At 39.1% G+C, this 24,478-nt stretch overlaps 2 protein-coding genes across 4 annotated transcripts in view; both read left to right on the top strand.

Annotated features, from left to right (window-relative positions):
• Window positions 1-17,077, top strand: part of dpy (dumpy) — a 133,060-nt gene extending 115,983 nt beyond the window's left edge. Inside the window, exons 156-187 of one of the 2 annotated variants that reach the window (XM_046617677.2) lie at window positions 72-377; window positions 468-785; window positions 1,424-1,738; window positions 1,823-2,137; window positions 2,602-2,919; window positions 3,012-3,317; window positions 3,406-3,711; window positions 3,790-4,113; window positions 4,600-4,929; window positions 5,820-6,140; window positions 6,317-6,589; window positions 6,678-6,869; window positions 6,975-7,328; window positions 7,410-7,622; window positions 7,875-8,072; window positions 8,197-8,391; window positions 8,474-8,842; window positions 8,998-9,225; window positions 9,412-9,600; window positions 9,717-9,929; window positions 10,181-10,363; window positions 10,809-11,396; window positions 11,485-12,435; window positions 12,807-13,175; window positions 13,342-13,542; window positions 13,791-14,039; window positions 14,142-14,330; window positions 14,658-14,899; window positions 14,989-15,259; window positions 15,695-15,933; window positions 16,020-16,203; window positions 16,308-17,077. In XM_046617677.2, coding sequence (XP_046473633.1) covers window positions 72-377; window positions 468-785; window positions 1,424-1,738; window positions 1,823-2,137; window positions 2,602-2,919; window positions 3,012-3,317; window positions 3,406-3,711; window positions 3,790-4,113; window positions 4,600-4,929; window positions 5,820-6,140; window positions 6,317-6,589; window positions 6,678-6,869; window positions 6,975-7,328; window positions 7,410-7,622; window positions 7,875-8,072; window positions 8,197-8,391; window positions 8,474-8,842; window positions 8,998-9,225; window positions 9,412-9,600; window positions 9,717-9,929; window positions 10,181-10,363; window positions 10,809-11,396; window positions 11,485-12,435; window positions 12,807-13,175; window positions 13,342-13,542; window positions 13,791-14,039; window positions 14,142-14,330; window positions 14,658-14,899; window positions 14,989-15,259; window positions 15,695-15,933; window positions 16,020-16,203; window positions 16,308-16,546 — 9,488 coding nt within the window. In that variant the 3' untranslated portion in view covers window positions 16,547-17,077. Of the gene's footprint in view, window positions 1-71; window positions 378-467; window positions 786-1,423; window positions 1,739-1,822; window positions 2,138-2,601; window positions 2,920-3,011; window positions 3,318-3,405; window positions 3,712-3,789; window positions 4,114-4,599; window positions 4,930-5,819; window positions 6,141-6,316; window positions 6,590-6,677; window positions 6,870-6,974; window positions 7,329-7,409; window positions 7,623-7,874; window positions 8,073-8,196; window positions 8,392-8,473; window positions 8,843-8,997; window positions 9,226-9,408; window positions 9,601-9,716; window positions 9,930-10,180; window positions 10,364-10,808; window positions 11,397-11,484; window positions 12,436-12,806; window positions 13,176-13,341; window positions 13,543-13,790; window positions 14,040-14,141; window positions 14,331-14,657; window positions 14,900-14,988; window positions 15,260-15,694; window positions 15,934-16,019; window positions 16,204-16,307 lie in introns of both variants that reach the window. The other variant, XM_069134602.1, reaches the window with a different exon arrangement.
• Window positions 17,078-21,283: 4,206 nt separating this feature from the next.
• The window catches only part of ine (inebriated), a 34,973-nt gene continuing 31,778 nt past the window's right edge, over window positions 21,284-24,478 (top strand). Inside the window, exon 1 of one of the 2 annotated variants that reach the window (XM_046619513.2) lies at window positions 21,284-22,708. In XM_046619513.2, coding sequence (XP_046475469.1) covers window positions 21,945-22,708 — 764 coding nt within the window. In that variant the 5' untranslated portion in view covers window positions 21,284-21,944. The remainder of the gene's footprint in view (window positions 22,709-24,478) is intronic. The other variant, XM_046619512.2, reaches the window with a different exon arrangement.

Genomic DNA, 24,478 nt, shown 5'->3' with positions numbered 1-24,478 from the left:
CATTACTGATAGTGGCAATAGTATTTTATCGATTCGGAAAAAGGATAATATAAAAATGGTCATTATTGCAGATCCAATTCCATCGAATCCCTGCCAGCCATCACCTTGTGGGCCGAACAGTCACTGTCAAATAGTAAATGGACAGGCTGTGTGCTCTTGTATTCCTGGTGTCATAGGATCACCACCTACTTGCAAGCCAGAATGTGTAATCAGTTCCGATTGTGTTCAAAACAAAGCATGTAATAATCAGAAGTGTATAAACCCATGTCCTGGTACATGTGGTTTGTCAGCTCAATGTGTTGTTGTGAACCATAATCCTATATGCAGTTGTCCTTCGCAACTTACCGGAGATCCATTTGTACGATGCTATCCAGCAGGTGAGAGCAAATGTTATTTTTTCATTTGTTCACAATATAATTACAGACAGATATTCTCGTCATATGTAATTATGAATTGTTTGCTTCCAGTAAGAGAACCTGACGTACCGAAAGATCCTTGTCAACCATCTCCATGTGGCCCCAATGCCAAATGTTTAATCGTAAATGACAGTCCATCGTGTTCTTGCCTAAGCGAATTCACTGGGGTTCCACCCAATTGTAGACCAGAGTGTATCAGCAACACTGATTGTTCTAGTCACTTAGCATGTATTAATCAAAAATGTAAGGACCCTTGTCCTGGTTCATGTGGCATAAACACTGAATGTCGAGCAATTAGCCACACCCCTATGTGTATTTGTGCTAGCGGATTTACTGGAAATCCATTTGTACAATGTACTCCGCACCAGAGTAAGTAAAACATACTTTATCACGTCATTATGATTCCATATCTCACTTTCTACACGGTTCCACGAAAATTCATACAGGTTCATACATGAGATCCCTAGATTTTGACAACACTTTTATCATGGTATCTTTATACCAAAGCATGTATAATAATTCGAAATTTCAGGCCTGGATTAACTTGCTTGAGGTTTTATTGTACATACTCTCTATCTTGAGACCTTCATCAAAAAAAAATGTGTTGTAAATCGCCTGTGAAATAGCCATTTTTACGTAAAAGCTTGTTGAATTAACTTTCAACTTGCACAGAAATGAACACCAAGTAGAACAGGTGTTAGCTTATCGATTTTTGATGTCCTTTGAAATTATGCCGTAATATCGCACCTAGTTTGGGCTTGTAGTATTTTTTCAATCTTCTCATCCTGTGCAGTATTGCCATTGTTATCCGAAGCCTGAAAATAGAATGTGGTGTTAAGGTCGTGAAAAGCTCATATTCCTAAGCGTAAAATTATAATTTGGCATGGTATTATGTTCAAATGTAGCGAAGCTACGAAAGAATGCCATCCAAATCGAAAAATCTCATGTGCCCTGTATGAATAGATATAATAATTAATTTTTTTGGTTTATGAAAAATTTTTTTACAGTTCAACAACCAATTGAAGTTGATGTGTGCTCACCATCACCGTGTGGTTCAAATGCTATATGCCGTGAATTGAATGGTGCAGGCTCTTGCGTATGTTTGCCAGAATATGTTGGAAACCCATATGAAGGCTGCCGACCAGAATGTGTAATTAATTCGGATTGCGCAGCAGACAAAGCTTGCATCCGGTCGAAATGTCAGAATCCCTGCCCAGGGACCTGTGGAGCAAATGCTTATTGCCAAGTAATCAATCACTACCCAACATGTACTTGCCAAACAGGCTACAGTGGTGATCCATTCCGTTATTGTAGTGTGATAAGTGAGTTATATTCCGAAAGCGCTTTTTTCAACTGTCCGAAATTGCTATTGGAGAAATCAATTGATTGAACTTTTGTTTACCCAGCATTTGACCAACCTACACTTACGGATCCTTGCAAACCGTCACCTTGTGGACCGAACAGTCAATGTCGTGCTGTGAATCAGAAAGCTGAATGTACATGTCTACCAAACTATTTCGGAAGTCCACCATTCTGTAAGCCGGAATGTAGAGTAAATTCTGAATGCCCGTCTAACCGTGCCTGTATGAATTTGAAATGCGTTGATCCATGCCCAGGCATTTGTGGTACTAATGCGAGATGCGAAACTATGAACCACAGTCCAATTTGCAGTTGCAATGCTGGTCATACTGGCGACCCGTTTATAAGATGTTTCGAAATTCGTAAGTGTATATATAATATTCTTTATTAAATTCAACGCAAACCGAGCAACTTCTTTCTTCCCTGACTCTTTTAGATTTTATTGCCTTTGTGCTCAATTCTAACAGATATTAAAAGGATTATCCATAAATTATTTTATATTTTCCCAAGTTGTTTAAGGTGACTTCAACACAGACATGCTCTAATTAAATTAACTGAGATTGTTACAATGCATGCATTTTCTTTATATCAAAGAAAAATAGAGCTTTTTTCAATCATTTTTTGATATTTCATTGAAACATTTTAAGCTTTGAAACAATCCCTGGTTAATACCGTCAACACTTACTTTTAATTCTACACAAGGACAAATGAATTGAAAAAAATCAGATAAATCCATCGTTCTATTGCACATCAAATATCCGATATATATTCATTAGCTTACAACACAACCATTTTGTAATACTGATATGAAATTTTTATATTTTAGAATTACCTGAGCCTCCACGAGTTGATCCTTGTCTACCGTCACCGTGTGGTCCATTTTCTATATGTAGAGCTATAGGGGACAGTCCATCATGCTCTTGTACACAAAACTATATTGGCTCGCCTCCTAATTGCCGCCCTGAATGTGTAATTAATGAAGATTGTCCAAGCAACAGAGCTTGTATAAGAGAAAAATGTAAAGACCCATGCCCAGGATCTTGCGGATTAGGAGCACAGTGTAACGTAGTTTATCACACCCCAATGTGTACATGTCCAGAAGGGTTCACAGGAGATCCGTTCAATAGATGCAATCTAACACCACGTAAGCCTTACCGTTTTCAGCTATCTCTTACAGGTTCATCAACAATTTTTTACAGGCTAATGTAATATGATATACTTGTTTAATTACTGTAGCAATAAAACCAGTACTGACGGATCCATGCAACCCATCTCCCTGCGGATCGAATGCCAGATGCGATAATGGTTCATGCACTTGTTTGCCCGAATATCACGGAGATCCGTACTACATGTGCCGACCAGAATGCGTCTTAAACACCGATTGTCCTTACAACAAAGCTTGTATTCGTAATAAGTGTGTCGACCCTTGCCCCGGCGTTTGTGGTCAAAATGCCGAATGCAACGCTATAAATCATGTACCCATGTGCAACTGTTTACCAAACTATGAAGGAGATCCGTTCAGTTTCTGTCGGATCGTTCAAAGTAAGACTACATACCATGTCCCCATTGCATCGTCCACTGAGCACATATCTGAGCAATCGTAACTCCTTTTCCGTTAAATTTCTCGCAGAAACACCGGAAGTGAATCCTTGCAATCCATCACCCTGCGGGCCAAACAGTATTTGCCGTGAACTATCCAACCAAGCTTCATGCTTGTGCCTTCCTGAATATAACGGAGTGCCACCCAACTGCAGACCTGAGTGTTCGGTCAGTTCTGACTGTGAGCAAAACAGAGCATGTATAAATCAGAAATGTCAAAACCCGTGCATCAATACTTGTGGTCAATATGCTCTATGTACCGTGCGCAATCACAATCCCATCTGCAGTTGTCCAGAAAAGTACACTGGCGATCCGTTCGTTTATTGTACACCTATAAGTGAGTTTTATCAGGTTAAATTTGTGTATCAAGATCTATGAAATGAGAGAAACTAATTACAAGCTTCTTCGAAAACAGAGCCCTTATATACTCCTGAACCAACGGACCCTTGTAACCCGTCGCCCTGTGGACCAAATTCTCAGTGCACGCCAACTACTGCCAATACGCCCTCATGCTCCTGTGTACCGCCCTACTTGGGGCTCCCACCAAATTGTAGACCCGAGTGCGTTGTTAACGACGAGTGCCCTGCCCATGAAGCCTGTATTAATTTGAAATGTGGCGACCCTTGCATAGGCTTATGCGGAGCCAATGCATTATGCGATGTTACTTTACATCAGCCACGATGTTCATGTTCCGAAGGATATACAGGAGACCCATTTACAATATGTGCAATTGTACCATGTAAGATTTTACAAATGAATTATAATTGCCAATCACAAAGCTTAGAACAATATACGAAGCTTTTATCAGGTGCTTGGTTTTGAACATTCAAATAATATTGCCTCAGATGAAGTATAGCTTACATCCCTGCCACAAAATTACTCTATTGCGTTAATTAGGCGTCTTTCCGTAATCGGTTTACAGTACAATACTGCGTACCTACGATAAACATTAATCCACCTCTTTGCGCTTCTATTTACCCAAATTATCGCATATATTATTGCCCGCTTTTAAATCAACTATAGTGATTATTTTTTTTACTTTCTGCTGAACTAAAAATGTAATGTAAGACCGCTAGCATTGAATATTCAACTGCTTTTAAGCTTCAACTACTATTTAACAAGTTTGCCAATACACTAATTATTGCCATATCAGATGCTTTGCGTATTAATATTTACATATCATGCTAATTAGAAATGCTAATTCGTGTGTTCTTTTTCATTTCAGTTGAGCCGGAAAAACCAATAGCTCTGTTAACACCGTGTAACCCATCGCCATGTGGAGTCAATGCGTACTGTAGAGAAAGTTATAACGCAGCTATATGCGAATGCCAACCAGAGTACAGAGGCAACCCTTACGAAGCATGTAGACCAGAGTGTTCTATTAACAGTGATTGTCCAATGTCGCAGGCTTGCATACGAAATAAATGCCAAGATCCTTGCCCCGGCACGTGCGGCGTTGGTGCAATCTGTAGAGTCTCGAATCATGTTCCTGTGTGTTCTTGTCCTCCAACTACTGTTGGTGATGCATTTAGAATATGTCAAGCTGTTGTTGAAGGTGAGTCTTATTGTATATAATTACATATGTATATCGGAGATTCCATTTAAAGTCGATTACTTTATTTCGTCACTTCTCTCATACATGAGGTTGAATGGTCAGACAAAATCTGAATATTGACCGTCTGAATCAAAAGTTAGGAGAAGAGAAAAAAAAACTGTTGAAAAAATCTGCAACATTTTTATTGGCGCCAATTACAATGAATATGAAAGAAAGAATATCCATACTATAATAGTAGACATGAATCTGAGCAAATTCAAATAACACTAGCTAAGATATTGTTTTGCTCGCTGATCTTGCTGTATAATTATTGTGGTGGGTATTTCTGTACGCACTTGCAAGGTATTAAATTCACATATTCTGCTGGCACAAAAATATCGTAAATACTACGTAAAAGTAAGAGAGTAAATAGCATTGCTTGAGTAGGCGAAACATACTTTTTCCAACTATCAGCATAGTGGCAATTCTTTTCCATCTAACTTCGAGTCATATTAGCTGACATTCAAAACGTTCGCAACATATATTCAACACTCCTCCGTACGGAGACCGTTATTATAGATCAATTGAAGTCTACAAAATCAAATAATTTTTAAATATCTGTTCTTTTTTTAAATTTCAATCTTATCGACAGTCACATTTGCATACACAATTCTATTCATCTTGTTTATGAAATCAGTCAATCATAGACAGGTTTGCTGAATTATTTTATGATTTATCATATTTATAGAAGGTCTCTTCCTCAACCTTCTTTCTCCGAAAGTTTGGATAATTTTTGATTTTTAGCAATACTGAACCCTGTCTTTTAAATGTATCATATGAAACATGTCATGAATTGAGTTTTACTCACTTCTTTAAGCATCATTCATACATGTGCTGCATAAAACTTACAGATTCCAGAGAAAAAGATCCATGCAATCCTTCACCATGTGGACCAAATGCCATCTGCCAGAGGCAAGGAATCACAGTTTCGTGCGTATGCCCACCAAGTTTGTTGGGTAATCCGTTTAGTGTCAGTGGCTGTAAGCCTGAATGCGTATTGAGCTCTGATTGCCCTGGAGATAAAGCTTGTATTAGCACAAAATGTGTTAATCCTTGTTTACAAGGTATTTGCGGATTTGGAGCCGAGTGCAAGGTCATCAATCACAGTCCACTGTGCAGTTGTCCTCAACCAAAAGTTGGCAATCCATTTGTTGAATGTTACGAAATCAAAGGTGAGTTTCAAGCGAGATTAGGAATGAGACCACTAAATTGATGCATCCAAGATCTACCTTGGATCAGTGCTAAAATAATGAAAACCATTGCCTGCTTGATGACAGTTTCACTGAAATTTCAATACTCTTTTTTATCTCAGAATAAGAAAGTATGTTGTTTCTTCAATTTCCATTAGAAACCGATCCGTGTAATCCATCTCCATGCAATGCCAACGGAGAATGCCGTGTAAGAAACGGAGCTGCCGTGTGCATATATCCAGAATGTGTTATCAATCAAGATTGTCCACGAAACAGAGCTTGTTACTCTCAGAAATGTAGAGATCCATGCATAGGAAGTTGCGGTATTAATTCGTTCTGCCAGACCGTAAATCATGCAGCTATCTGTTCATGCCCAAGTGGTTATATAGGAGACCCTCAAATACAATGTAGACCTCTCATGATTACTGAAGGTAATATCGTTTTAAATATGATTACATTATTGCTTATCAATTTGGTCGGCTAATGAAACGTTTTTACCACCTTGATTATCTTGCTCAGATGTTCCAAAACCCGAATGTACCAACAACGAAGATTGTGCAAATGACAAAGCCTGCATAGAACAGCGATGTATCAATCCTTGCAGCTTGAATTCGTGTGGCCAGAATAGCGTTTGCCATGTTCAATTGCACAGAGCAATTTGTGTGTGCAATGATGGTTTCACTGGCAATCCGCAACAGAATTGTTATGAACGTGAGTGAAAAAAAGCCTATTTCTCACCATCTAATTAATTGTAATAACTGAATTTTAGTATTTATGAATGTTTAAATTTTGACAAAATAATTGTTTCTCATATAGTTGGATGCCGTAACGATGACGAGTGTTCACTTAGTCAAACGTGTTACAACAAAGAATGTATCGACGCATGTCTGATCACACAGTGCGGCTCAAATGCCATGTGTCGTTCGAATGGTTATCATAAAGCTCATTGCTATTGCCCTGATGGATACATCGGTGATGCTTATCAAATATGTGAGAGACCTGAATGTACAGTGGACAGCGACTGTGCGTTATTCTTAGCTTGCCGCAATACGAAATGTGTAGATCCATGCGATTGCTCGTCGTCAGCTCAATGCTCTGTCTTCAACCATCAACCAACATGTAGATGTCCACCCGGATACATTGGTGATCCCTACAAATCCTGCACACTAGGTAATATAAATATCGATTTTATTTATGGTGACAATAGTTTACAACGATAAAGACGGAGATTGTATAAACTCTGTTTTGCAGAACCAATATTCCCAGCACCAGAATGTACCATGGATGCAAATTGTGCCAGTAGGCTGGCGTGCTTCAGTGGAACGTGTAAAAATCCATGTGACCAATCGCATCCCTGTGGCACCAACGCTAAGTGCACTGTCATCGACACATTACCCATGAGGACAATGGTTTGCGAATGTTTACCAAACTTCATCGGCGATGCACATGTTGCCTGTACACCAGGTATTTACTGCATCCACAAATGGAGAATTTTTTATCAGTATCATTTCATACTAAATATTGCAATTATATTGTTTCAGATTACTAACATCAGCATGCTTGTAATATATCCTGTAAATTTTGTAGTATATGTATAATACAACCAATTCTGTTTCACTTGCTTTCTTTTCGGTGCAGCATCATTTTTCATTTGCATCTGTTGTCGAATTATTTAAAATACGTGTTTATAATTTTATTTCAAATTTCAATTTTTAGTTGACAAAGCTATCGAACTTGGCTGTAAATCTGATTCGGATTGTAGTCCAAATACAGCATGTTTGAATCGTCAATGTATTGATCCATGCACTACGAGACCCTGTGCAGCCTCAGCTGAATGTCACGTGGATAATCATAGGCACACGTGCCAGTGTCCAACGGAATTTACAGGCAACCCACTATCATACTGTTACAGAGGTAAGTAATCCAAATATATTGATAATTCGTAATCATGTACTTATTATCACAAATCTTGCTAATTAAGTTTTATCACGTTTCGACACAATTTTCATCCCACAATTAATAATATCCTTGATTATAGAAAACGAAGCTTTACCAGAGTGCATATCAGACCTAGAATGTTCTATAAGCCAGGCATGTCTGAACAAGCGTTGTCAAGATCCATGCTTGGGTAATTCTTGTGGTTTGAATGCAAAATGTGTCACCATAAATCATCACCCAACATGTAATTGTGAGCAAGGATTTGCTGGAGACCCGCAAGTTCAATGCTTTAGACGTAAGTTTTGATGCAGTGGGAAATGAATTTTGATGAGTTTGATAATATTTTGCATCCACAAATATACTTCTTGTATTCACAGCGGAGTGTAGAACGGATAATGATTGCCCAGTGGATAAGGCCTGCAGAAATGCGAATTGTGTTAATCCTTGCTCAAACGAAGAAATACTGTGCGGTCGTGGAGCACAATGCACTGTTTTCTCTCACAGAGCTCAGTGCAGCTGCCCGTCAGGAACTCAAGGAAATCCACAAGTAGCCTGTGTTACAGGAATTTGCCAGTATAATGAAGATTGTGGGGATCACGAAGCGTGCGACAGATTAAACAGAGTTTGCAGACCCGTTTGTGATTCTGAAACTTGCGCAGAAACTGCAACGTGTCTTGCAAGAGATCATCAACCAAAGTGCGTCTGTGCACCCGGAACAGTAGGAAACCCATATATAGAATGCACAGGTCAGTTGTAGGCATGTTTTGTAGAATGACGCAGATGTTATCATGAATGAATAGTGTAGCTACCGAGGCTCTTCAGATTCATTTTAACTTTGCTACAGCCAATCATTAGCATTTATAAAAAAAACTTATATTTAAAAATATGCTACAAATTTTAGGAGAACCTAAAGAGCCGAACGGAATTCGTCCACAATGTACAGAAGACGCTGAATGTCGTTCAGGGTTGGCATGTATCAATGCAAGATGTCAAGACCCATGCGCTTCTAGTAATATGTGCAGTAATGATCAACAATGCAGAGTATTAGACACATTACCACTGCGCACGATGATATGTCAATGCCCAACAGATACAGTCACTGATGATAATGGCAATTGCAAGAAGATTCGTAAGTATTCAACATATTGGTCTTTGTAAAAATAATTATAGAAGTTTGCCCATCGTCCGTGGATTATATTCGTTTGAAAAGTTTATTAACATAAGTAGAAACCAAACAAGTGAAAGATTTATTGAATTTATTCAAGTTGATTTCATGTGTGAATAATGCGGGAAAATATCATTATTCATTTAGCAGTGAACGACGTTCAATGTCGTTCCGACCGAGAATGTAGTGATCCGGAAAAATGCGACAGCGGAAGATGCGTCGAAGCTTGCCGCTTGAATCAATGTGGAATCAATGCTCTATGCAAATCGGTATCGCACAATGCACTCTGCTCATGTGCTCCAGGATACACTGGAAATGCGCACTTCGAGTGTACGAATGGTGAGTAATATTTGAATCTCGTTTCAAATTCATAACTAATTGATCATGTAAGAAATAAAAATACAATTAGTTCAAATGGTCACACACAATAAACTGAAAAAAATTCAACTCCTCAGAAGGTAGAGAACCAATGCCAGGAATACAACCAGAGTGTTATGCCAATGACGAATGTGCGACTGACAAACAGTGCATTAATTATCTTTGCGTAAATCCGTGCGTTGCTGGTGACCCTTGTGGAAGAAACTCTTTGTGCCATGTAGACAAGCATAATCCAGTATGCAGATGTCCAAATAATTACATGGGCGATCCTAAAACGGAGTGTATACCACGTAAGAAAATATTTCATTTAATCATGTACAAATAATCAGATAAGCAATTTGCAAACTATTTTACTATATTTATTTATTTATTTATTTAATATTTCCACGAGTCGAGCCTTTTTACATAAAAATGACAATAAGTAAAAAAAAAAATCCTGGATTGGCAAGAATACATTATTCTTTTTCGTAGTTTTTTTTTATTTTTTTATTTTTTTTTTTATATATATATATTACTTTCATTATTTGTATTCTGTCCTCAGCTTCACTTGTCGTTGGCTGTGTATCGAACAGCGAGTGTGCTGGTACTGAAGCATGTGTCAATGGCTTGTGCACCAGCCCTTGTAACTGTGGACCAAATGCTAAGTGTACCGTCAGCAATCATTACCCATCTTGTGTTTGTGCTCCTGGATATTCTGGAAACCCACAGCTCAGTTGTACTAAAGGTAAGATATTGACCTATGCAATTATCACTCAATTTAGTATACACGACTTATATGCAAATGACAGTTTGAAGAGTGGCAGAAGATTGATTCAAGTTATGAGAACTTTAGAAAATTAAACTTTATAGAGTTCCATGAGCATAATAGGAACTAGACTGAAAGCTGCACAATGAAAAAATTTATTAGTGCTTGCGCAAGCTTCTAAACAAAACTGTTTATCACGAAACACTGAATTTGGTCCTCAAAGATATGTGCCAGACTCCATAAAATTTTATTCTGAAAAGACATAATTTCAATTCTCTTTCATCCACTTTTTTATCTTGTAATAGATAAGTGAACACAATTAATCAATTTTTAAATAGAAGCAATAGTGATTTACTATACGTATAACCGATTTGTTTGTAGACTAGGTCAATTCATAATGACAATGAAATTTTTTCGTGTTTAGTGGAATGCGAAACGAACAATGACTGCAGTTATACAGACACCTGCTACAACGGTCAATGCGTGAGCCCATGTATAATTGAAAACAATTGCGCTATTAACGCTGAGTGCTACGGTCAGAATCATCAAGCGTCATGCCGATGCGGTGTTGGATTTTATGGAAATCCCGAAGTACTGTGCGAGAGACCAGAGTGCCACAGTGATTTTGACTGTCCTCATAATCTCGCTTGTCAAAATATGCGTTGCATAAATCCTTGCCTCGATCGGTCACCTTGTGCACAAAACGCCATATGCTATGTACAGAATCATGCAGCCGCATGTCGATGTCCCGAATATGCACCTACTGGAAATCCATTCTCGTATTGTGAAAAACGGATCGTGATTGCTAACAACACTCTAGAGTGCGAGAAGGATATTGATTGTCCCAGCAAGTTAGCTTGTATCAAAAATAGCTGTCAGAATCCGTGCGCAATTATTAGACCATGCATGGAAAATGCCCGTTGTGATGTCTTGGATACCACTCCAGTAAGAACTATGACCTGCACTTGCCCTGAAGGATGGATCACAGATTCAGATGGAATATGCAGACCTGGCAAGTTCTTTTACAACTCATTTTTCAAATTCCATGTTACTAATCAAATTCACATCACGAAATTAATAAACCTGGTTTCATATTGCAGTATTGTTGGTTTCGACTGCCAGCTGCACATCGGACGATGAGTGTCGACAAAGTGAGTCATGCATCAACAGACTATGCCGGGATCCATGTAATTGTGGCGCAAACGCAGTCTGCTACGTTAAAGACCACAAGCCTGTATGTTCCTGTGAACAGGGTTATCAAGGAAATCCAAATCTGGTTTGTCACTCAGTTGATTGCCAAGCAGATTCCGATTGCACAGATGACAAGTCTTGCGTAAACAACAACTGCGTGAATCCGTGCTTACTTTCGAATCCTTGTGCTATAAACGCTGAATGTTATGCTACCAACCATGTGACCAACTGTCGCTGTCGCAGCGGATATTATGGTAATCCGTTGGAGAGGTGCTTGGTGATTGGCTGTTACACCAACAGTGATTGCTCTGACGATCACGCGTGTATCAACATGCAATGTATTGACCCATGTCTTCGTGATAGACCTTGTTCGCCACGCGCAGAGTGCAGATCACAAAACCATATACCAGTGTGCAGATGCCCGCCACAGTATAATGGAAACCCATACATCAATTGTCAGCCAATAGAAGAGCCCGAATGCCGACAAGACGGCGACTGTCCGACACAACTTGCATGTCTTGATCAAAAATGTCAAGATCCATGTCCCGTCATACACCCTTGTCAGGATCCATCCAAATGTGAAGTACTGTCCACTTTCCCTGTTCGCACAATGATATGCGTATGCCCAAGCGGATATGTCAGTAGTGGCAGCGGCACGTGTCAACCAACGGCACCTATCATAGCGATCGGAGAGTGTACGAGAGATACAGACTGTGCCACGGACAAGGCCTGCATTAACGCTGTATGTAGAGATCCTTGCAACTGCGGAGCATTTGCTATATGCCAAGTTGTTAATAATAAACCAATCTGCTCTTGCGAGGATGGATATGATGGGAATCCAGAAATACAGTGTGCACGAGGTAAAGAATTTTAGTACATAATTGTTCTTGCTTAAGTTTTATAAATACGTTCATTTCTACATTCATCTTATGCAACGCAATATTGTCAAATTCTGAATTACTTTGTACCAAAGTTAGAAGCAACAGACCAAATTGCTTTTTCCTCACCAAATGAAAGTTGTTATGATTTTATGTGTCATTATGAATCACAACACACCGTTTATGATCACAATTTCGAGCAAATCAAGTATCACGTATGGCAACTCCATAAGCATAGTCTTATTATTATGGTGTAGTAACGGAGCAGAACATGATTTTATTCATACTACGGCATATCAACTGTCATAAATAATTATCAGGAAATTTGATGACAAATAATCATCTTCTTCCAGTGCTTGGTTGTCAATCCGATGACGAGTGTATTGGAACTCACACCTGTATCCAGCATAACTGCATACCGGCATGTTCACCGGCATTGATTGATTGCGGAGAAGGAGCAGAGTGTCATGGTATAAACCATAAGGGTATTTGCGAGTGTCCGCCTGGCTTCGGTGGTAATCCAAGAGTCAGTTGTGGGCTGCTGGGCTGCAGAAGTAGTACTGACTGTCCAACCAACAAGGCGTGCATTAACAACAAGTGCGAAAATCCCTGCAACTTTAATGTGTGTAATAACCAGACTGACTGTAATGTTTACAACCATGCCATTGAATGTACCTGTCCGCCGGGTTACAGAGGAAACCCCAAATCTGGTTGCACCAAAGGTAATTTTTTTAACGAAAGTTGCAGATCATCTAATTATGTATTATAGGCTACCCCTAGATTCAAGCCTCAAGTATGTGACAAAGTAAATTAAAAGTTTGATGATTATTTTAGTTTATAATCAATATCTGAACGTTGACTTGTAATGTTGAATTTTGTGACTTGCAGTCGTCGAAACATGTCTATCCGATTCCGACTGCCCATCACAGACAGCATGCTTTAGTGGAGAGTGCGTTAATCCTTGCATTAGGATCGAGCCATGTGGTATCAATGCCCAATGTACAGTACTCGATTCTAATCCAGTAAGGACAATGATTTGCGAATGCCTACCAGGATATCGGGGTAACGCTGTTGTTCACTGTGAAAAAGGTATTGTTTCCTGATTTGTAATGTTTATTGTTCATGAAGCTAAAATATTTGAGATTATGGCATACAGATTGTCTTAACAACAATGCACTGAACTCTGTGGCTTGTAATTATAACACATCGTCAATGCTTGCAAACAAAGGATTCTTCACCGACACTTTATTTATTATACAAAGAGCATAAGAATGAATAGATTCAGTGTGATCAAAATTTACAGCACCACGTGAAGTAACTGTTTCTCTTATTTCCAGAAAATATTTGTCCAATTGAACGTGGTCAAATTCGTAACAACAAAGGCGAATGCGTCTGTCAGCCAGACTTTGCCAAGAATGAAAACGAACTTTGCGTACCCTGCCGCGTCGAAGCTGGTATGAAAATCAACGAACAAGGTTATTGCGAGTGCGCTCTAGATAGAGGAATGGTAATAGATCAGTACGGGCATTGCATATGTGATACTAACCACGGATATTATCTAGATAGGAATGGAAACTGCATTGCAAGTATGTAAACTTACACCGGCATTACAATTATTGTTAATAACTATTCAGTGAACATTTTCCCAAAGAATCTACCCATAATCCGATTGAATATGTCACTTTCAGGAGGAATATCAAAATGTATGCAGGACAATGATTGCGACGACGATAAATATTGTGAACAAATTACACATACGTGTCAAAACCCATGCAACAACAAAAACTGTGGCATCTATGCTCGTTGTAATGTGACGAAACATGAAGCTGAATGCGTCTGCATTAATGGCTACGTCAGAGACGCAAATGGGGACTGCAGTATGTTCATATTTGTTTCTTGCGTACTACCCAGAGAAAATGCGACAGGAGGCACAATTTGAAAACGATTTCTGATAAAATATGCCAGCTTTTTTTTCATCACACATGTTATTACCAATTTGCTCTGTAGCTTAGATCACTAAACCAATATTCAATAATTATTAGTGAACTCCATAAATAAGGTGTGCAAATTTCGGGAAGTCTTTATTGAAATTGGAAGTACTTTTGCTCTACGATCTTCTGTCTCTTTATTCTTTATATTAGCCTTGAAACGGTAAGATAGATAAATTCAGATGAGGTATATTTTTATTGTTGCATTTTTCGCAGTATATAACAGGACTACCAACTTCCGCACCGATTTCCCAGCATCAACAATAGTCAGGTGTCTCTCTGATGGAGTAGAAGTTCAAGTTCGAATGAATGATCGAGGCTTCAATGGAGTAATTTATGTCAAGGGATACAGTAAAGACGAACAGTGTCATCGTGTCATCTCTACACCACGAGATACTTTACCTCAATTAGAAGTATTCAAGGTTTCATTCGGTAATTGTGGACTGGTACACATCAACGTAAGTACATTCTGTTTGTTACTGTATAATTTGTGATTATAAAAAGAAATTTTACGCGCAATGCTCATTAAAAAATGTATTCGTTATAGGGCCAAGCTAGTTTTGTACTGGTTATTCAGAAGCATCCCAAACTTATGACTTCAATGGCACAAGCATACTATATCAAGTGCCTGTACCAAACCGGAGAACAAATTGTCACTCTTGGATTCAATGTTTCAATGCTGACCACCGCAGGCACAATTGCTAACACTGGACCTCCGCCTATGTGTGTAATGAAAATCGTTTCTCAAAATGGCAATGAAATTAGCTCAGCTGAGATCGGAGATAATCTTATACTGCAAGTTGATGTAGAACCTCAAAGTAAGCACAAAAAACTGGCATACAGTTAATTTATTAAATTACAACTCGATATCACTGACAAATTAAAAACGAATTTCTTTACAAGGTATTCAGTAAACAGTTTATTAATTACGATTTATAACCCTTATCGTTTTATCAAATGATTAGCATTTCGTGTTAATTCATATTTGTGTATAAATAATTTAACAACCATATTTCTTAATCTGTATCGGACTAATTTTCAATCCTACAAAGACGAACTATACATGCCCTACGTACACAAATGTATTAATTTTGCACTAATAGACAACTCTTTTGACCGAAAGATGAATTTATTTCGTGATCTGGTAGACAAAAACAAAAACAATATGCGAAACTACACTAATCCATTGACTGGCAAAATAGGCCTTGAGTGAAATCACGTACTAAAAACAATAAATTATGCATGTATTTCAGCAATTTATGGTGGATTCGCTCGCAATTGCGTAGCTAAAACTAAGGAGGACAACATGGAAAATGAATACGTGGTAACAGATGAAAATGGTTGCGCAACCGATCCAACAATATTTGGCGAGTGGGTGCATGGTCCAGACGGTCGATCTTTATGGGCTAGTTTTAACGCCTTCAAATTCCCTAGTAGCGACAATATAAGATTCCAGTGTAATATTCGCGTATGCTTTGGAAAATGTCAACCGGTAATTTTCGAACCTTTATTTTGATTCTGTTCTTATACCCTTTTTAACAATGTATCGTTTTGTCAATTACCGCTTGTTATCGATAGGTGAATTGCCGAGGCTATAATGCATTTGGCAGACGACGCAGAGATGTGGAACCTGATCCAAACGACACTGCACTAAGTTTAGATGACGAATACGGACAACTTCGAGAAGAAATAATAATTCAATCAAATCTTATATTTACCGCTGAAAGAAAAGAAGAACGATTTACAGCAGATCCTGCCGAGGGTAAATTTACGAAGTTATAATTTATCGATTCTTCCGAAGTATTGTTCAAAATCGATTTCAGTAAGTCAATATTCACGAATTGATATATTTTTCATCATTTCCAGCTCCTTCAGCTCAGCGTGTAGAAGATATTTGCGTGTCTATGGTTGGATTCATCATTTCATTAGTGATTACTGCACTTTTGGCACTAGTCGCGGTAGCTATTGCTGTCTCCTGTTGGTTAATGGCGTATCGTCGTCAGCCAAAGACTGCAGGACCGTTGCCGCATCCCCCAGAATTTCCAAATCCGTTGTTCACTACCGATTCTGTAGCTGAACCATCTCCGGACTATCATTTGTCATAAGTCTGTAGAGATGAATAATTGTGTTAATATAGTTTAAATAGGGGTTGATAGAAAAAAATTACGACATTTCATGGAATACGTTACTGACCATTCGCGTCTTGGTCAGTGCTGCATTTCTCAATACATCTCCTCCAATGGCTAATTTTTCTTTTTTTTTCTATGGGTTCAGTAATCGACGAAAATGTAAGATCGTAAAAAAAAAAAAAAAAATACAACCTAATTCTCTCGTATTGTTCGAATAATGGGAGATTTAATTGTTATCTATGGTGATGGCCTATTCCATTAACTAGACTTACGTAAAACGACGTCATGTCTACCATTGAACTTTTCTACGCATTTCTTTCCTTCTTTTACCTTCAGCCATTGGAGGATTTGATTTATATAAATATCTATTTTTTAAATAAATATGAATAGTTTATTATTATAATAACTTTAATTAACTGTGAAGTCAAATGAATTAGTCTAATATAGATTTCTTACTTGTTATAGAAACGACTGTACATTTTATCTAATAAAATGCTAATAAAAATACTACTAATCTTGTAAATCATTACTTTCACAGCTTTTCATATAATTTGTGGAGTTCTGCTTATAATGTTTCGCATAAGCATATGTCTCACAAACTCAACATGTGCGCTATGGACTGGATTTTCACAGGCGTGAAATTGACGCGATGGCAACTTTACGCACCAGCGCTTCGTCGTCGGCGGGAAAAGTCGCTCATGAAAATGGGTACCGGTGCAATGGCAAAATACCGCGCGTTGAAACCCAAGTGGTTAGATCAATGGATCTCAATTATATGTTTATTCGAAGAATTTAAAAATGTAGGATCTGTAATTGGAAGTGTGAAAAAATGGAGAAATTAAAAAAGTGAGACGAAGTCTAGCTGATGGCGTATTCGGACTGCGCGCAATCGATTCTTCTTGCCAAATTACGTTTTAAAAAGAGCATGAGACCAACAGTAGAGGAATGACGAAGAAAATCTTTCGTTTTTCGTCAGTAACTGATACGTTGCTTGCAACGTATTTCAGAGAGCTTGTCTATGAGTTATATGAGTAGCTCTGGTCGAGATATACAGGTAAGAAAATAATCATATTCATTCTCATTATTCTAAAATCGTAATACATGTAATGCCTTGAAATCAAACGAGTATTCAAATCTTTTTTATTATTGTTTATTGTTCAGAAGAAAGGCCCTGGCCACATCACAATATTATCAGTACGGACTATGTGGCAGTCCATTGTTGAAAATGCAACCGTCGGAAATGCATGCCCCTAAGGCCGGATTACATTTATCGATGCCTTAATCCACGAGGAAATTAGCATCCTTGACGTTCTTGAAATAGATGTTACAGCGATTAATACCCGAGACCTTGATGTTAGAGATGTCTTTAACCCTTTCCCGTGCTTTAACGAGTCTGACTCGTGATGAAGATTTTGACCCAAACATGAATATGACGAGCCAGGCTCGTGAACAGATAATCGGGCCAAACATAAACATCACGAGCCAGGCTCGTGGGCATAAACATGGTAATATAACGGTCGCAATGTCAGTTCCTATCGGTACGTCGCGAGAGTTAGTCACGAGTTACCATTGGGCCCGAGTTTCGTCGAATTAAATGGCACGGAAAGGGGTTAAGACCATTACTTTTGAGCGTTTTTGCGAAGCTCATTGCATGGATTTTTCCCGCGTTACCTCCCATTTTGTTACATATCTGCACCAGATGTGGGGCACGATCACCTTGTTTATAACCATTGTTCCGGACCTTGTGTGACGGAACTCGGAGGGTGATTTGATCAATGCCTCTTAATTTACTCGGAGGAGAGTCGGAAGAATCCAAATTGTTTATAGTGAGGTGTGATGTATAGTGTGTTCGTCGCGTCAGTTCGGATTGAAGAAGCGAAGACTGCTGATCTGGATCTGGCTATTGACTGGCGGCCACGTGGTCCGGTGAGATAATCGATGTTTAAAATCGTAAGTAGTATAGGCGTAGTTTTCAAATTTCATATTGTTAAGGTTTTGAATATTTTATGATTACTGTAATCACAATGGCTATGATATGAGTAAAAATTATGACAATTAAAAAAATTAGTGTTAGATTGGCGACGATTTTACGGTTAGAACGTGATAACAGTGATTGCAAAATGACTACAGTAAGGGGTGACACAATTACTGCTTTAGTGACTAAGCCCTTGACAAATTACGAATCTTGCGGAGACATTACGAGTGGTTCCAGATCAATTAGTAGCACTTATCAGATTTTTCATGTCTCCATTCGTTTGTTTAGCCGATGTATCAAATCGAATTCGGCCAGAGGTTGCATCGCGGAAAGTCTTTTATCGGGTTTTCTCGATTTATTCTAAAGCCACGCAGATGTAGTTAACAAAAATAATAGAACAATTGGGAGCAATTAAGGAGGAATCAAAGGCAAATGTCAATTCGTTTGAATAACCATCAGCTTGTTCCAAACACTTGCTTGATCTTGGCACCATTTTACTGGGGCTCAAGTGCCCGAAACGCTTGTTTTTTTTTTTGCGGGGAATTTTTTTGAAAATTATGTGAGAGCAAATAATAAAAGTTAGACTTAATAAAATAATAATAACAAAGTTAGTTAATAAAAGTTAGTAAATGAGTTTCGTTGGACGCCAGATTAGATATAATTAGATTATGATTCTCAAGTTTACATTTTTTTTATGTGATAATGTATGGCAATCAGGTAAAAGGATAGGAATTCATTGGACATAATAGGTAATAAGCATTAAAAGCATCAATTTCACGTCTTTTTTCAACGTGCATGGCACAAAAACTTGGGATAAAGTTCCGAAAAGTCTATAGTTCCGATCAATTTGCAATTACGTAATAAATTGGAAATTGGAATGCATCAATTATAAAACCATGTATCGCAAACTAAGCCCCCCCCCCCCCTCAAACTACATATGTGGTTTATGGTAACTCCTCATTATAATACATCTGGAACTTGAATACAGCAAAAAAGAGTGAAACAGAAAAGATTAACGATGATGCTGCGTGTAAAAATGCTAGAAAGGTTTTAGGCGGGAGACATAAAAATGCACTCAGCTAACGTGTACAGTATCACCCTGGTCTATACGCATGGATTAATTGGGTGCTGGTGGAAGAAGCGGGGAAATATTCGTTTAAATCCGGTCCCGATTGTATGCGTTTAGGAAGATTCTACTGTACTCAAGGACCGTTATTGTGTAGTAACCACAACTAAAATTTTCTTTCGGCGTGATGTCAATATGCAATTGGCAGCATAAATTCAGGTGACATACCGTGTGCGCTCAATTACAAGAATTTTGGGATAGGCACACTTATAAATGTTATAAAAGGATTCATGATGAAATTCGTATAGGTGTACAATTTATTGAAATGGCAAAGTTATCTGCAGTACACGCATATGATATCTTGCGCGACACAGCGATATGTGATTATATCTATCGAACACAAACGCTGCGGCACGCAACAGTGGAATTATTTGCGGTGACGATCGAGTATACTTTACTCCGGGAGTTACCAAATAATAATCTCACCACATGGCTGAATTCCTTTTGGATTTAAGTCGATATTTCACGGCTAGTATACACGGAATCCCAATGATGGTAAAATGATCAAAACTTATCGAAAAAAAAATAGAAAAACATTTTAAAAATCAGTTCTTGTGAGTTTTGAACTTGAAAATCAAATTTTCGGGTATTTTAACTATCGTATTTGTGATCAGCAAGTCAAAATACATGGTTATACTAAATTACAAATTGATCAGAGGTATGAGCTTTTCGGAACTTTATCAGAGTTTCCTTTGAAAATGCAAAATAAAGGAAATACTAGAATTCCATATCAAAGTTTAAATATCGATATTTCGTTCCATTCGGTTCAAAATGTTTAAAAATCTAGTAGATTCGCTCGACTGCACCGTACGATGGTTCGTTTTATTCAGAATACAATTTCCTACAAAGTTACTGAAATTGATCGTTTTTATTTTCAGTTGTCAATTCAATATTGCTACTTATTAAACACAATCAATATCGGTGCAATGTTGTGAAATGAATAATTCAACGATGGCGACACGATAAAAAAAAAAAACCATTTCCGTAACTGTGTAGATAATAGTCTTCTGAATTAAACGAGTCATCGTAGAGTAAAATCGAAATGATTTGCTAAATTTCTTCGCCGTAATGAAGCGATTTGAAACGGAGCATCAATCAACAGATTTTCGTTCGCAGTCTCAGTACTTTCAAAAACTTCTATCTCGATACAAGCGTGCTAGTATAAAAATTTAAAATATTCTCAAAATAACAACACCGACGTCTCGCCAACCGAACGAAATTTCCGTACACACCCAGTAGATACGAAGTTGATACGAAGCACATGTGCGTATGCGTAGAATCATACAAGTGTTTCCGAGCGAGCTGCGAGTACCTGTTGCTTGGTGGCGTTAACCGGGAGGCAATGTGAGTAAGGTGACGCGGAGGGTACGAGGAGGCGGCAGCCAGCGACTTCGGAGAAGTCGAAGAAGACGAGGTGTTCAACCGCTACTCGTAGAGCTGGCGCGGAGTGAGGTAAGGAAGAAGCGTTGGGGCCCGTCGATCGCACGCAGATATGCATGCATGCCCGCTTCTGTAACATGTAGGAAAGGGAACTACGCAACTGGTGAATATTGTATTTATTAGTTAGGCGCGGTTGGCGCACGGCGGCGGCCTCGTCGCCTCTGCTGATTGCTACGATCGCGTCCGTCTCTTCGCCGGGACGAGGAAACGGTGCCGCAGGCGCGCTTTATAATATCATTATCTTGCTCCGGATTGCACGGGAAACGGAGGGAGAAGAACGCGACGCTCTCCTCCGTCATTCATTGTCTGCCAGTCAGTCAGTCAGTCAGTCAGTCAGTCAGTCAGTCAGTTGGACGGACGACTACCGGGTGGTTGGTTGACGGTCCGTTGGTGATTCCCATCAGGTCGACAGGTGTAGGCGGGCATACACGTGAGTGTTGGTGAGTGCTGTAACGGGCGTAATGATGTCTTTTACACCATTGAGAGCCATGACTCAAGCGATCGACGCTCCGCATCGCCGCGTATTGTGACGACGAGCCTGCTTCATTCGGCACTAGATCGACAGCGGCAATCTCGTTATCGAGAAAAAATATACGATCTTTCACTTGTATGGAATATTATTGCCATGTGTTCGAATATTTGATAGTGTCGAGAGATTGGTCAAACGCAGGCTACTGCGAGACGTCGTATACGTAACACCGCGCTGATACTTCTGATAAACGAGATTGTAGTTTTTTGTTTTTTTTTTCCGTTTACTCGTCGAGATAAATATATCGTCTTACACCGGAACCGACATAGATTGCTAATTTCGTGTTGAAATGAAAGACTAAGAAATGGAGTCCTCGAATTCAAACGGTAACGGGGCAACGATGATCAGCGACAACAAAGCCAGTCTTCTCAAGCAACACGCCAACAACAACCGGCTGAATGTGATCGGTAAACAAAACAACATGCGAAAGATGAGCACTATGCCGGAAGAGGACGGTTCAGACGCTGACCCAGACGCCGTGAGTCTGCAGCCGATCCACCAGCATCAGCAAGATCCGGACTCGGACTCGCCGAGCGAAGGAAGAGAAAGAGGTCGCCTCCTCAGCTCTGGAAGTCGCAAAATAATGGTCACACCGGCGAGCATGTCGAGCATAGCTTCGACGAACAACGGCATAAAGCGATCGAGCAGTGGGAACAGCTCGATTGACAGCGTTCACGACGCCAAGCAACCCGCGAGAATTCCGCAATCGCGTCTTGCCGCCTTGGAGGCTGAGCCCCGTTTGTATCGGGACGGTTCAACGCACGGCGCCGGGGGTCGAATAACCCGAGGAATCGAACTCCATGGCAGCCGGCATCGCTATCCGAGCATGCGATCCCTCAAATCCACGGCCGCCGATGACCATCATCAGCACAATCATCACCCGGCTACCAGCTGGGCCTCGATAATTTTCTCCGACGCCGCGAGTCAGTCGGGAAAACCATTCCCAGACTCCGTTTCCATACGATCCCTTGCTTCCATAGGTATGGGATCTTCCGACGGTCGTAAGCTAACTATCCGCAGGGTACCTACTTCCCCGTCTGAACTACTCAACATGGTACATCCTCCAACGTAAGTGAAAACATGTTCGCCTATGATACATTTTTTTAATTTACCTCATATTGATGTGTACCGAAAATTAGGTTTACCGGCATCCCGTGTTTGAAAAAAGCTGTTTGTCTGATCGTCTGTTAATCTCGGTTTTCACCGTTTTCGCACTCGCTGAATCCTAATATGACATCAGAACTTCAACATTCAAAGTAACGGATCTGAATTGGCGGACTGAACTTCACGAAACGTCGCCGCGGATTCTTGAGACAATTGATGTGTAATGTTTTTAAGGCCACTGAGTTCAAATATTGTATCGAAATTTCTGCAATGTCCATAACTCGTAGGAGGTACCCTTTTCGATAAGAATTCTACTGTTCTTATAAATCTCCCTGAATTTATTCTCCCTGGACAAAAATTTTGATCCGATATATTGATCCATCATTTTGCATTTTGAAATTCTCATGTCATATTCGGATTCAACGACCTCGAGAACCCAGGTGTACGAATTTCTGCGAAGATCGTTATTCGATGATTATTGCGGTCGCTAAATTCGAATATGATCGCAGAATTTAAAAATTCTTGTATTATCTTTGGTTTCGGTAAGCTCGAAAGCTTGTCTAGGTATACCCATTTTTATTAGCAAATAACCATTTTGCCAAATTTCGTTGCGGCATTTGTGAATTTCAAAATTCTCATATTATATTTGAATTCATCGACTTCGAAAACTGCAGGCAGGATTTTTTTTTTTAAGAATATGGCAAGAGCACAAATTGTTTTATCTAAATGCGTAGATACGCGCGGTAAATACTGGTGACACGGCTCTGTTTTTTTTGCGCGCTTATGCGTCACAGACTGCGAAGGGGTTAAGGGAAAAATACATCCAGGATAAGTAAAAGATAACTGGTCCACCGACTCTTAATCTTGAAATACATATAAAAACATCGGATCAACATATTCTTGACATATGAATAAAGCTAACTTACTGGAGAAGATCGTTGTATCGTGTTTGCGAATCAATGACTGAAACAATTTGATTCGTTTAACCCGTTCAATTAGCATTAATAATTAAATGGAATTAACGTAAATACCTACTTCTTTGTATGCACAATGCGTACCGCTGCACTGCATAACCGTACTATTATCTTAGCAGTGGTAATTGTCGAGCAAGCTAGCGAAAGCCTCCGTCTAAAGTCGAAACATGCTATTTTGCGGCCTTATTCTAAAGCTGAGGGGAATCCGACATTCGACAGCTTACGCATACGCAGCATATCAAAGTTTATCTCTGAATTCCATAGGCTGTATAGTTCTACGTTACAGGTATTACGGTGAATAAAATTCAGAACAAATAAATTCCAATAGGCTTTTTAAAGAGCTGATCAATCTTGGCTCGCCCCAAACTCTTGACATCAATTGCAAAAATGCAAAGGTTATTCTATAGGTACCTTATTATTCTTTGCATCATCTATGGCTTGCTAATTCTCCCAATCAGAGACGTCGTCACGTGTATAACCGAGTTTTCGGGGATCCATAGACGTCGGTGTTGCCAAGTAATTTAATAGTTTGTGCAGACATAATATACGAATGCATTTAATTTCACAAAAATACCGACTGAAATTGTGCAACCAATTTTCTTATAAATTTTTCCGCTCTTCAGCCAAGCATCCATTTTTTGGGAACGTGGAAAACCTAGATCTACTACAAATTTCTACTGAGATGATGATAAAAGTTTTACGTGCATTCTAAGGTCCTCAAATTTCAATTTCATATCTTTTTTCTCAGACGAACAATGTT

The sequence above is a fragment of the Neodiprion pinetum genome, chromosome 3 (genome assembly GCF_021155775.2).
Source record: "Neodiprion pinetum isolate iyNeoPine1 chromosome 3, iyNeoPine1.2, whole genome shotgun sequence".
Lineage (NCBI taxonomy): Eukaryota > Metazoa > Arthropoda > Insecta > Hymenoptera > Diprionidae > Neodiprion > Neodiprion pinetum.
The sequence above is the reverse complement of the archived record's forward strand: the minus strand, read 5'-3'. Positions and strand labels throughout refer to the sequence as shown.